A 14,053-nucleotide genomic window follows, 5' to 3' on the forward strand; every position below is an offset into this window, starting at 1 on the left:
TTCCGAGATTTCTGACCCTTAAGATCATGCACAGAAGAAAATGGCTGTTTAAAGCCACCAGACTGTTACACAGCAATCGATAAGTGGAACCAACTGGATGGATAGCTCCTACGTGTCCCTCCAGATCTACCTTGTCTTGTCCCTGAAGACCCTCATCTTGTCCTTGATGGGAATGAACTGCACTGATGGGCTTCATACTGGGTTAGCCACTGGGAACCCTGACCAGGGAGAGGAGGGTGTGGGAGAATGAGGAGAGGATATAATTCCCCAGGTCCTCTCTCAGTACTTCCCCAGTGTCTGCACCGGTGATGCAGTGTCTGCATCTCTGCTGGGAGCCATAGCTACTCCCAAGGGAGCACCGTCTCGAGGACACTTCCCTTCTTGGATTAATCTGGCTTTCCTTTTCTCCCCTCACACTACCAGGACTAGCAGTGCCAGTGGCCTCCACACTGGTGTGCTCCCCTGCACACTGGTCTTTCTAAACACCCTCATTTGAATGGGCCATACTTTTTTTGCTGGAAAGGGATTTAGGGTATGTGGGAAGAGGGACTGTCCTACCAAGGCCCTGGGTGGGAGTGGCAGGAAGGAGACCAGGAGCTAGTGTTTTTCAAATACTAGAGAAAGAGAAGAACCTTGTGTACAACTGTTCACATTCTGGCCACCACAAGACAGAGTGAATTTTGTGATTTATTTATTTTTTTTTGTCATGAGGCCAGGAGACAAAAATAAAATCTTTCTAGCTCCACTCACTCAGTTTGGAAATATTTTTAAAATTTGGTTTCTTAAATTCCATGTGAGAAGCAAGGGGATGTGGCCTGCTAGTTTAAGAACATGAAGTAGAAAAGAACTTCCTCCTCTGTCTCAGTTTTCTTAGATAAAAAATGGGGGTAGTAATCATTTCCATTTTACCTTCACCTTCTGTGAAGAATTAATGATCTAGTGATAGGAATGCGCTTTCGACTAGGAAGTATTAAACATCTTATGGCTAAAACATCTGTCCTCTTCCTTATTATTGTAGTGGTACACAGCTTTGAAGATTTCTCATTCGGGTTTTAGAGTGTGAGAAAACTGAAGGGTCATGACTTGAAGTCAGATAGAATTTTGCCAAGGCATGGGTTTGACTCCCATACGCTAAGAGGCTAGTGTGGAAGGGGGAGTCATTCAGAGGGAAAGCGGCCTTAGCTGACCTTTGCCATCCATCCCTCTCTCTGTTCCTCCACACCAGGCCAACTCCCTATCTCTTATGAGGAATGCTCTTCCAAGGAAGTGCTGGGTTGAGGTCTGTACACTGGAGGGTCTTTCTTAAGAGGGTAGATTTTAGGTTCTTTTTTAGCAAAATGTAGGACTTCTGGTTTAACAACTGGTGACAATGACTGCCGGGTCTGGCCATGGCCCCTCCAGGCTGGCACTTGGGACACTCCTATCAACCTCCTCCCCTCCCAGACCTGTGTGGGATGCCCTGGAGCCCAAGCCCCACTATGACCCCCAAAGAGGAAAACTGGAGAATTCCCCTGGAAACTGCCCATCTAGGGAGATGTCCTGCAGGCATGTGCTATGAAGGACCCTCCGGCAAAAAGGGAGTCATAAGCTTGCCCCTGAAGGACAGCAGCACAGATGGAAGACAGCTGAGCACGCGGCCAGGGGCCTCTCCCTCCACCCTCTGCGTGTGGGGCTTGTTAGTACCCTGAGGAAGGTCACAGCACCTGCCGCTGCATGGAGGCTCAGAGCAGCAGTGTTGCTATTCCCCTGAATACAGTTCTTGGAGGAAGGAGGGCCTGCGAGGTCCATCCGTCCCTGGGAAGCTCCGGAGCGGACACTCACCGCGTCCGTCTCTCAGGACGATTTCGCCCTCGCCGGTGATCCAGCGGTAGCATGGGAACTCGATGTAATCTCCGTAGGGCGTCTTCAGCGTGATGTACTTCAGGTACCAGTCATCGTGGAGCCAGTATTTGCGCTTCTCGATCTTGACCAGCTGGATTTCGCCCAGTTCTTCGTCCACTGTCACATCATAGGAATCAACCTGAGAGGAGAAAAAGGCAAATCAGATTGTTTGGGGGGTTTCCTGAGTCTTTGTATCACCTCTTAGTTCATTTAGCTAAGACACTGTCCGAATGCCTGCCCTTGGCAAGGCTCCATGCTGCACCTGGGAGACACACGGGGACAAATCCTGGCTCCGCCTTTACGGAGACAGAGGTCTAGTGAGTGAGGGATGGATGGGGACATTCATCACATTCAGAGTGGGACATTCTTCTGTCTGCACATGGTTCTGGCTGGAAGAGGGGGGACTCCAGGGAGGGATGCCCTATGCTAGGCTGTGCTTGGTAAGAGTCCCCTGCAGCTGCCCCTGCTCACAATGAGGGCAGGGGGGCAGCTGGCCTTCCCGCCCTGCAGGCTGGAGAGGGCAAACTAGTCCTTGCATGCTTGGAGGCCCTTTACATCTTACAAAGGGCTTACTGACAATTGCTATGGACCCCTACAATGACGTGAGGATGAGGGGCAGTCATGACTGTGTCACAGACGAAGATATTGAGGCTTACTAAGTCCCACTTCAGCTATTCATTGGCAGAGATGGAGTTCTAGTCCAGACCTTTCCAGTACAGCTACTCCGTGTCTCCCTTGTTCTCTGGGGAGCAAATAACTGAGCGAAAATGAAGAGCCTCAGGTATAAGAGAAGTTGCACAGATACACATCATCCTAGGGCATCCTCTGTCACTGAGCCACAGAAAAGTCAAGAAAATCAGATAAGCGGTACCCATGAGATCTGTGGGAGTGGTGGGCTGAGGTTGGTCTTGCTGCTAGAAGGTGCCACCGTAGGCCCTGTGAAGACTGCCCAACAGGTCCCTGAGCTGCTCAGAGCTTTGTGCTGCCAGGCTCCTGACTCTGGGAGATGGGCAGGCAACCCTTCCAAGGCTCTGGGGTGATCTGTGTGTCTGCAACTCTTGGTGGCAGAGGAAAAGGAAGCAAGAGAGCTCAAGCATTACATCGGGTGTTCTATATACTAGCAGGTTTGGGAAGCCCTGCACTCGGTACCTCCCCACCCCCCGCCAAGGTACTTTCTAAGCCGGATTTCACCAGTCCTTGAGCTTTTTCATTGGTGGCAGAACCTAGAGTTCTCAGTGTGATAGTGAAGTAAATGGAGGGGCGAGGGATTCATCCTGCATGTGATCCCATGGTCTCTGTCTCCAACCTTCTCCCACCAAACTGCCAGAGGAACCCCAGGGAGGACTTCCTAAGAGGAATGGGAAGTTGGGTATTTTTAGCAAACCTCTTGGCTCTGAGTGCAGTGAGCAGCTCGCATGCTGCGGTTACTGAAGATGCCAGACACTTGTGGTCAGAAAGTGGAAGTCTCTTCCCTGTGCCCTGTGGTCTGGGCCTGGGTCCTCAGAATGTTTCTGAGGACCAAGGAGCCAGTCCTCTGTGCTGGGATGACATTTCTTGGTCCCTAACAGGTGCACAAGCATATCTGTGCTGCCAGAATGCACCCTCCTGCAAAGTGAAAGAACCCTTCTTTCCCACAGTGTGCCTGTGGGAGAGCAGAATGCATAGGTGAGGTCACAGACAGCACTGACCCCCAGGCTGCGGGACTTCAGCTGAGTAGTTTATCTGTACTGCAGGGTGCTAATCCCTTGGGAAGAAGCCAGGAAGCCCCAGGGTGCAGGAGTCCCAGTAAAGGGCTGGAGGACCCAAGGAGCTGGGAGGAGAAGAGGAAAGGAAGTACACAGTTCTTCCGGGGTGACTTCTGGTGTGGGAGAGAATGGAGACCCCTGAGCGGAGGCATCAGTAGGCCAAGTGGTAAGGTTTCGGAGGTGAGGTCAATGGGGAGGGGAAGGAATGGGCAAGGCATTTATCTGTAGAGAACAGAGAGCAAGACTCCTTAGGTGGGGAATGCATATTTAGAAGGAGGAGGTTAGAGCCTGGAGCTCCTTGGGCCAGAAGTGCTCAGATGCTAAAGACGGACGGGAAGTCAGGGAAACATGCAATTCCCCAGCCTTATCTCACAGAAGGGCCAGTTTTCTGATTTCACTTGTTACTTTCAATGCTTTATTGGTTATATGGTTTTAAGGCTTTTGAATATTTCATCCATGTGTTAGCTGGTCACTTTTTATTTCATCTTTATATGAGCATTTTTAGAAAGGTTTTGTTTCTGTCCCAGATCCCTGTTGTTGCTGGGACAAGAAGAGGGATCTCTCTGCTCAAGCAGAGACAGAAGAGAGACCTGAGGCCCAGCCTGGGATGCTTTTCTTGGTGGAAGCTAATGAGGGGCTGGGCAGGGAGAGGGGGATGTTGTGAAGCAGAGAAGAGGGAACTCCGGATGGGGGGGGGGACTGGAAGACAGAGCGAGAGTGAGAAATTGCAGCAGAAAAGAAGAGAGAAATGGGGGACGCTGGGGCATGGTGGAGACTAGGGAGTAGAGGAAGGAAGAAAAGGAGGAACAGGAGGCAGAATCTAGGAAGAGAGGACAGAGAGGGAAGACGGGGAATATAGATGGAAGCTCATAAGGAAATGTTTATTCTTCATTAATCAGTAATTCTTATTATTGAGGAAGAGTTATTCTAGAGTGTTCTCTTCATAGAAATTAATAAGGTTAACATTCCCTGAATATATGAGGGGTACATAGAGTTGTAAGACTTGTCTATACTCACCGAATATATTCAAGGACAATATATTAAACACTTCTGTATTGTCCCTAGCTTTCCTAAGAGTGCTGTCTTGGAATGAAAGTGGCTCAAGTGACTTCCCAGAGATCTTTGGATCAAGAAAAGTCATCCCATCTGCCTTGAACAGCTTTCAGGTGAAAGAAGTAAGGAAACAAATCAATTTTCCAAATTTGCCCAGCCTCAGGCCAGTCTCTGAGCTGTCTGGGTCCATGGTCTGGGCATTCCCAAGCAGGCAGTGGGGAGCTCCTGAGGGAGAGACCATTTACAGGAGCGTCTCACCTTTGGAGAACTATTCCTAGTCCTGACCCAAATCAGAATGTGGAACTCTGATGAGAATAAGTGGGGCTCTGTAACTCAAATTGTGGAGAAGAAATCAGTCCTACTGTTTGACAGAATTCTGCACAGAGGTATGTGGATGTTGATGTGCCAAAGACCTAGAAATGACTGAACTAGCTGGTAACAGTCCTTATTGTTGGGACTGTAACTGTTGTTAACCGTAATGATTCGGACACTTGTCCAAGTAAAACGGGATAGCCAACTCCTCTAGAGCAAGTATCTTCTCTAAGGTTTCTTTTTCACATTTACCCAACAGGGACAGACTGTCCTTAAAGAGCCACTGGCTGGAGAATGGGGAAGTAACACTGGGCTGTGCAAGACAAAGTGTGGAGTAACTTTGTACCAACAGGAACTTTCTCAAAAGTGGATTTTTATCAGAGCCTTTAGGACCCAGCTGATTCCTCTGCAGCCTAGCAGCCTTCCTAACTTGCCCTCTCTCACCCTAATGGAAATGTGACATGCAAACCTCTCCTGAAATTTGCTTCTGGGGCGCTCACTGAGGTGTTTAGTCATAGTGTCATTTGAATGAAATCTCAAGGGGAAATAATGAACAGAACGGTGCTTTCAGCCCTCTTCTAATGACCCTGTTATGGCCACACCGCAGTGTCTTCTTTGGGTAGACTCTGCATATGGGGCACTCTGCGCTGCACAGCGTGAGCACACTGGTGTGTTTAGAGGATAATGAGGCTCACCATGGCCCCCTTACGAAGGGAAAGTAGTCTGCACTCAGTCTTCCTCCCTGAGGTGTTGGCAAAACCATGAAAGAATGGAAGTAAATGAAGGTGCTTCAGAAATGGCAGAAGGTGTCATCTTCCCAAGTGGACGTCTCATTGCCCTCCCTCCTACCCCACTGTCCTCAGGCCCAGTTCCCTAATGGGGGAACCCAGACAACAAATGGTTGTATTTATACTCAACACCTCGCTCTTCCTGAAGGGAGCTTGAGCTGGGCTTAACATGCCGAACTTAGCTAATTGCCAAGTTGGCTAATAACATGGTTCTGAAGCTCTTGGGGGGAGGAATCAAGCCCACTCCAAGTTTGGAAATGGGGAAAGGAGTGAACTATTATTTACTTACTGCAGCCTCTACACACCTAAAACCTAATTCTCAAATTTTATCCCAGAAGAATTCAGTTGAACCATATGAAATTCCTGGTTTTGTTTATCAAAAATTGTCAACTCTGAGTAATTTCATATGGTTCAACCCAATAATCAACTAATTGGAGAAAAGAATGTTTAGTGAAGTCTAAATCTTTCTGGCCCAGTTCTGGAGCTGGGGGCTGACAGATGGGAACATTCCCTGCACACCTACCTAAAGCGTGTTGGGACTGTCAGAATAATCATACAATGAGCACTTCCTATGCACTTGGCAGTGGACTGGGCAAGTCACTAAATGCTCGGTAAAGACCATGAGCCGCCATGCTCACTGAGAAAGCCACGGGGCTGGAATTCCTGCCCAGGTCAGCATCAGGAGCTCACTTATAAATGTGGCCACCTGTGCATGGCCTTATATAGTACTTGGCAGCACAGATTAGAGGTACAGTAAACACTGGCTCCCTTTGCTCCCTGGACTCCCCCAGCTCCAGAGTATCTAGTGACAAGGAAGCCCTCCTTCCTCTTCTTGCTCCGCTGAGCCCTCACACCTGGGGCTCAAGTATTCCCTGGCGAATACTCTGTGGGGAGTCAGATATCTCCAGGTTGCAAAAGGCTTCTTGCTTGAGTTTTCTCGTTCTTACCCTCTAAATTCCGCTGGGGACCTGTCTGAGAATGCCAGGAACCCGGGTGTGAAGACACCTACAAGTATCACTCTGGACCAGCAGCCCCGCTTGGGCTCACGCAGATTCCTGGACCAGCTTGAAGTCATCACTTTCATTTTACATTTGGGGAAACTGAGGTCCAGTGAGGAGGCAGAGTGAACTAGCAGTGGTGCCCTAATTCAACCCAGGTCTCTGAACTTCCAGACCTGTGCCTTCTCCCCAAAGCTTGAGGCTGCTCCGAGGTGCCATCTGTGCTTCACAGCAGGGCAAGGACTGCACAACCCCCAGACTCCCGCACACCACAACCTGTGGAAGGAGCCCTATGAAATGGGGCACAAGCATGCCCACAGCACTTGCCCAGTTAAGGGACCTTTCAGAGCCTCGGAATCCTGTCTGTGAACTGGAGAGCAGACCTTGCACCTTCTCCTGGGGGAGAAGCTCCGCGCGCTGCAGACCTCACCCTGCAAGCCTCCCGCCCCGGAACTTGGGTCCCAGCCGCCCCGACGTGGTCCCGGACACTCCCTTAGCCCAGTCCCTAACCACTCCAGCGGGTCCCGGGGGCTCCCCCGGCTCGGTCTGTGCCGCCCGGATGGGGCCGCGGGTGTCCCCAGCCCGGTCGGTCCCAGCCTCGCGCCCCTACCGCGCCGCGCTCAAAGTCGTTGTAGAAGGGCTTGTCCAGGAGGTGCTTCTCGCTGCAGCCCGCAGAACCCACGAGGCTGAGGTAGATGTAGTCGTCGGTGCCAGCGAACCACTGGCTGCCGGTGGCCACGGTGACGGTGTAGGACGGCATGGCAGAGGACGCGAACTCCAGGAGCCTCGGTGCTGCTGGTCCACGCGCGTCGGCACAGCAGCTGCCTCTTCCCCCGCCCTCCACCAGGCCAGACCCAACCCTCCCGGGACCCCACAAGCCCGGCCCCGCCTCCGCCCCGCCCCCCGCCCCTGCCGCTCGGACGGCTCGGACTCGCGGCGGACGTGGTAGGGGTCGCGCGTTCCTGCTTTTCACCCTATGGGCCTGGTGTCTGTTTTAGCCGTCTGGGGACTGGGGACACCTCAGCTGCCGTCCCCTCACCCCTGCATCCGTTCATTCACTCACTCAGCCTCCCATTCATTGTTCTCACCCTTCATCCTTCTTTCCTGCCTCAGCGCCACGCTCCCGGAAGCCCCTAGACGACCCCTGAAAATGAGAGTCGTGTCTACTCTCACCAGGTTCCGGTTGTGCCTGGGGCGATTACGCATGCCGTGGTTTCTTAGACTAGGGGTGCTCTGGGAGTCTACAGGGGAAAGGGGGACTCACCTGGGGACACCAGAGAGGCTTCTTGGAGGAGGCTACACCGGAGCTGATACTGAGAGTGGTATCTGGAACACAGACTTCGGGCAGCTCTGGGTTCTTCACAGGCTTGGCTGAGTGTCACCTTGGGCAAGCTGCACGTGGGCACCCAGGTGAGTCAGATGCCAGCCGCTCTCGGACTAGAGATTGCCGGTGTACTGCGGGAAGCGGGGCAGCCAGAGCGGGCCGGGACAAGAAAACACAAGTCTGAACACCGGGGTGTTGTCTGGAGAAGGTCAGCGGACTTTGGGAGAGGCGGGAGGCTGGGGAAGAAGTTAGGCTTCCTTAGTGATAGCTTTTCGGGGGGCAGGGGGACCACTGGCTGGAAGTCCTGGGAAAGATGTGGACTCCACAGCAAGCATGTTCCAGGCGTTATGGCTGGGAGTTGGGGAGCAGGCTGCCTGGCCCAGTAAATTGGTCGGATTTCAACAGGTGGCGGACTAAGGCCTGAAAGAGATGATTGTAGAAGGCCCTAGAAGGAAGCTTCCCATCGGTGGTCAGCCTTCCTACTGCTGTGACCTAATCTGATATGTCTTCTGTGTTCGCCTGCACCTACCCCAACTTTCATTTCCACTTTCTTGGCTCGCAGCGCCGCCGCCCCCCCCCCCCCCCCCTTAAGAACTGGGTCTGACTGTGGTGCGCATTCGATAATGAGCTGAACTGAATTAAAATATAAGTTCATTCCATGTCGGGTGGGTGCGTCAAGTCCTCGGCTTTGTACACTCACTGTTTGGGAGGTGCAAAGAGGCAGGCCTGAGACAGGCTCCCCATTTCTGGGATGCGGGGCTCCACCTTGTGGCAAATCCTGCTTCCTCCAATGTCTTGGCAGGACCACCACTCAAAGCAGAGAGGGAACCTGCTGATCCACTTTCTACAGTGGGAGATGAGGACAGTTTTCAGCCGGACTGGCTTTATTCATGGAAAGACAGGCACTGAAGGGGTTCTCTGAGCATCAAATAAGACACGGAGGAATGGTCATAGCTGAGATGCGCAGGTGAAGATATCTCAGAATTGGAACCCAATCCCTGCCAGGCAGGAGATAGGCTCCAGGAACCCCCGGTGAGGGGGGGAGTGAAGGATGGCTGTGGAATTGGACTTCACATCTAAGAATGAGATGACTGTTGTTTTTCTTTAAAAAGTAAATGCAATATTTTTTTGAACAAAAGTAATAAATTGTCATTGTAGAAATTAGAGAAAAGTGGATATATAAACAAAATTCATAACATGTAGAAAAAGTGGTTAGTAAATATTCCTTATTAGGCATTTTTACACCATTAGGACCACACTATTGTGTGTAATTTTTTTGTATGTCTATGTTCCTTAGTATTGTAACATGCATTTTCCTACGTAATTTTACTTTTTAAATATTTTGACAACTGTATAATCAATTATATGGATATACCACTTTCTTTTCATTAGTCCACTATTACCGGTCATTTAAGTTGCTTTCCCTCATTAATTGCTATAGTACATATTTGGTGCTTAAAACATTTTTTTAAAAAATATTTTATCTATTCATTTGACAGACAGAGATCACAAGCAGGCAGAGAAGCAGGCAGAGAGAGGAGGAAGCAGGCTCCCCGCCGAACAGAGAGCCCAATGCTGGGCTTGATCCCAGGACCCCGGGACCATGACTTGAGCCGAAGGCTGAGGCTTTAACCCACTTAGCCACCCAGGTACCCCGGTGCTTAAAACATTTTTAAAAAGTTTTAAGATAAGGATTTAGAAATGGACCAGAGAGTATGAATATTCTGAGACCTTTGTAACATGTTATTAAGCTACTTTTCCAAGGACTGTAGTAATTTATACTTATGCCACTTACTGTAATGTATAACATGGAATGTTGCTTTCATAGAAATTTTGGCATCGTGGGGTAGTTTCTAAAATATCCCTAGATCTTGTCCCTATTGTCTCTGTCCAGGTTTAGGCTTTCAGGATCTCCTACACAGACTATAACAATGGCTTCCTACCTCATCTCTCGGTCTTTAGCCTAGCTACCCCCCTCCCTCCGATTCTCTAACCGGAGTAGTTTCCCTGTAGCGTAGATGGGATAATCTCACTACCTGATTTACAGTCCATCATTGCTTGCTTGCATTCCTTCCTCCCACCCTCCCTCTCTCTCTTCCTTCCATCCAGCTTTATTGGGATGTAATTTGTATGCTATACAATTCACTCATTTAAAGTAATGGTGTTTAGTAGTATTCAGAGAATTGTGAGACCATCACTACAATCAATTTTAGAACATTTCTGCCACCTCATTAGCAGTCACTTTCCTTTGCCCCCCTCATCTTTCCCGCAAAGGGAAGCACTAATTTACTTTTTGTCTATAGATTTGCCAATTCTGTACATTTCCTAGGAGTAGAATCATACAATATGTGACCTTTTGTGGCTGGCTTCTTTCACTTACCATAATGTTTTCAAGATTGATGCATGTTATAGCTTGCATTAGTATGTTATTCTTTTTTGTGGTTAAATGATATTCCATTTTATGGATATGGATGTGTCACATTGTGTTTACCCATTCATCAGATGATGGAAATTTAAGTTGTTTGCACTTTGGGGCTATTGTGAATAATAATGCCATGAATATTCATGTATAAATTTTTGTATAGGCATATGTTTTCATTTCTTTTCGGGAGATAATTAGAAGTGAATTGGGGAATTATATGGTAACTTCATTTTGCAGACATGTAGATTGTTTTCTAAAGTGGCTGCACTATTTTACATTTTCATAAGCAATCTGTAAGGTTCCATTTTCTCCACATCCTTTTCAACACAGTGAAGTGGTATCTTTTTTTTTTTAAAGCAGCCCAAAGTAATTTATTTTATTTAAATGCAGAGAATTTAATTATCTTGATTTCAACAATTTAAAATCCTGTAAGATTTATGTAATAAAGTGTTTGACCCATTTTTTGTGTGTGATATTTGATTGCTAACAGAGTTTAAGACATAATGCTCTCTTTTTAAAAAAAAATTTTTTTAAATTAATTTATTTATTTTCAGAAAAACAGTATTCATTATTTTTTCACCACACCCAGTGCTCCATGCAATTCGTGCCCTCTATAATACCCACCACCTGGTACCCCAACCTCCCACCCCCCCCGCCACTTCAAACCCCTCAGATTGTTTTTCAGAGTCCATAGTCTCTCATGATTCACCTCCCCTTCCAATTTACCCCAACTCCCTTCTCCTCTCTAACACCGCTTGTCCTCCATGCTATTTGTTATGCTCCACAAATAAGTGAAACTATATGGTAACTGACTCTCTCTGCTTGACTTATTTCACTCAGCATAATCTTATCCAGTCCCGTCCATGTTGCTACGAAAGTTGGGTATTCATCTTTCTGATGGTGGCATAATACTCCATAGTGTATATGGACCACATCTTCCTTATCCGTTCGTCTGTTGAAGGGCATCTTGGTTCTTTCCACAGTTTGGCGACTGTGGCCATTGCTGCTATAAACATTGGGGTACAGATCGCCCTTCTTTTCAGTACATCTGTATCTTTGGGGTAAATATCCAGTAGTGCCATTGCAGGTCATAGGGAAGCTCTATTTTTATTTTCTTGAGGACTCTCCACACTGTTTTCCAAAGTGGCTGCACCAACTTGCATTCCCACCAACCGTGTAAGAGGGTTCCCCTTTCTCCACATCCTCTCTAACACATGTTGTTTCCTGTCTTGCTAATTGTGACCATTCTAACTGGTGTAAGGTGGTATCTCAATGTGGTTTTAATTTGAATCTCCCTGATGGCTAGTGATGATGAACATTTTTTCATGTGTCTAATAGCCATTTGTATGTCTTTATTGGAGAAGTGTCTGTTCATATCTTCTGCCCATTTTTTTTTATATGCTTGTCTGTTTTGTGTGTGTTGAGTTTGAGGAATTCTTTATAGATCCTGGATATCAGCCTTTTGTCTGTACTGTCATTTGCAAATATCTTATTAAATTTCCCTCATGGCTAATGATGTTGAGCAACACTTTTTCCCATTTCTATATCTCCTTAAAGAAATGTATTTTCAGCTCTTGACCCATTTATGAAATTAGCTTATTTACTTTTTATTATTTTATTATTGAGCTGTAAGTGTTCATACATCCTGGATAGGATGTAACAATATTATCTATATGTGTTTTGTTGCTTCTGTGGTTTGCCTTTTCACTTTTTTGATGGTTCTATTTGAAGCAATATAGTTTTAATTTCGAGTAAGCCCAATTTACATATATTCTTCTTTTGTTGTTAAGGTTTTAATACCACATCTAGGAGACTGTTGCCTATACTAAGTTCACAGAAATTGACTCCTGTGTTTTCTTCATAGAATTTTATACTTACAGTTCTTCATTTACACCTATGATCCGTTTTGCCAGTTTTCATGAGCGGTGTGATATAACGATCCAAATTCTTTCTTTTGCATGTGAATATCCAGTTGTTGTGGCATCATTTGTTGATGAGTCTCCCTTGAATTGTCTTTGTACCTTATTAAAAAATTTAATTCACTGTAAGTGTAGGGATTTATTTCTGGACTTTCAATTTTGTACCTTTGACCAGTATGTGTATATGTCAGTGCCACACTGTCTTGATTACTATAACTTTATGGCTAGTTTTGAAATTGGAAAGTGTGAATTCACACTCATTCTTTATTTTTTGAGAGCATTTTGGCTTTTTCTTACAAATTATAGGATCAACTTCTCAATTCTACAAAAAAGAAAAAAAAAGAAGGTGGGATTTTGATTGGGATCACATCGAAGCTATAGGTCAATTTGGGAACTATGGCTATCTTTTTTTTTTTTTTTTAGTTTTTTAATTTTTTATTTTTTATAAACATATATTTTTATCCCCAGGGGCACAGATCTGTGAATCACCAGGTTTACACACTTCACAGCACTCACCAAAGCACATACCCTCCCCAATGTCCATAATCCCACCCCCTTCTCCCAACCCCCCTCCCCCAAAAACCCTCAGTTTGTTTTGTGAGATTAAGAGTCACTTATGGTTTGTCTCCCTCCCAATTCCATCTTGTTTCATTGATTCTTCTTCTACCCACTTAAGCCCCCATGTTGCATCACCACTTCCTCATATCAGGGAGATCATATGATAGTTGTCTTTCTCTGCTTGACTTATTTCGCTAAGCATGATACGCTCTAGTTCCATCCATGTTGTCGCAAATGGCAAGATTTCATTTCTTTTGATGGCTGCATAGTATTCCATTGTGTATATATACCACATCTTCTTGATCCATTCATCTGTTGATGGACATCTAGGTTCTTTCCATAGTTTGGCTATTGTGGACATTGCTGCTATAAACATTCGGGTGCACGTGCCCCTCTGGATCACTACGTTTGTATCTTTAGGGTAAATACCCAATAGTGCAATTGCTGGGTCATAGGGAAGTTCTATTTTCAACATTTTGAGGAACCTCCATGCTGTTTTCTAGAGTGGTTGCACCAGCTTGCATTCCCACCAACAGTGTAGGAGGGTTCCCCTTTCTCCGCATCCTCGCCAGCATCTGTTATTTCCTGACTTGTTGATTTTAGCCATTCTGACTGGTGTGAGGTTGTATCTCATTGTGGTTTTGATTTGTATTTCCCTGATGCCGAGTGATATGGAGCACTTTTTCATGTGTCTGTTGGCCATCTGGATGCCTTCTTTGCAGAAATGTCTGTTCATGTCCTCTGCCCATTTCTTGATTGGATTATTTGTTCTTTGGGTGTTGAGTTTGCTAAGTTCTTTATAGATTTTGGACACTAGTCCTTTATCTTATATGTCATTTGCAAATATCTTCTCCCATTCTGTCAGTTGTCTTTTGATTTAACTGTTTCCTTTGCTGTGAAAAAGCTTTTGATCTTGATGAAATCCCAATAGTTCATTTTTGCCCTTGCTTCCCTTGCCTTTGGCGTTGTTCCTAGGAAGATGTTGCTGCGGCTGAGGTCGAAGAGGTTGCTGCCTGTGTTCTCCTCAAGGGTTTTGATGGATTCCTTTCGCAC

The 14,053-nt window shown here is 46.8% G+C and overlaps 1 protein-coding gene across 2 annotated transcripts in view; it reads right to left on the reverse strand.

Moving 5' to 3' along the window:
* Positions 1-7,639, reverse strand: part of ALOX5 (arachidonate 5-lipoxygenase) — a 42,746-nt gene extending 35,107 nt beyond the window's left edge. The window contains exons 1-2 of one of the 2 annotated variants that reach the window (XM_032312649.1): positions 7,388-7,638; positions 1,822-2,020 (exon numbers count right to left, since the gene is read on the reverse strand). In XM_032312649.1, coding sequence (XP_032168540.1) covers positions 1,822-2,020; positions 7,388-7,537 — 349 coding nt within the window. In that variant the 5' untranslated portion in view covers positions 7,538-7,638. Of the gene's footprint in view, positions 1-1,821; positions 2,021-7,387 lie in introns of both variants that reach the window. The other variant, XM_032312650.1, reaches the window with a different exon arrangement.
* Between the last annotated feature and the right edge of the window lie 6,414 nt (positions 7,640-14,053).

This window comes from Mustela erminea, chromosome 14 (genome assembly GCF_009829155.1).
Source record: "Mustela erminea isolate mMusErm1 chromosome 14, mMusErm1.Pri, whole genome shotgun sequence".
Taxonomy (NCBI): domain Eukaryota; kingdom Metazoa; phylum Chordata; class Mammalia; order Carnivora; family Mustelidae; genus Mustela; species Mustela erminea.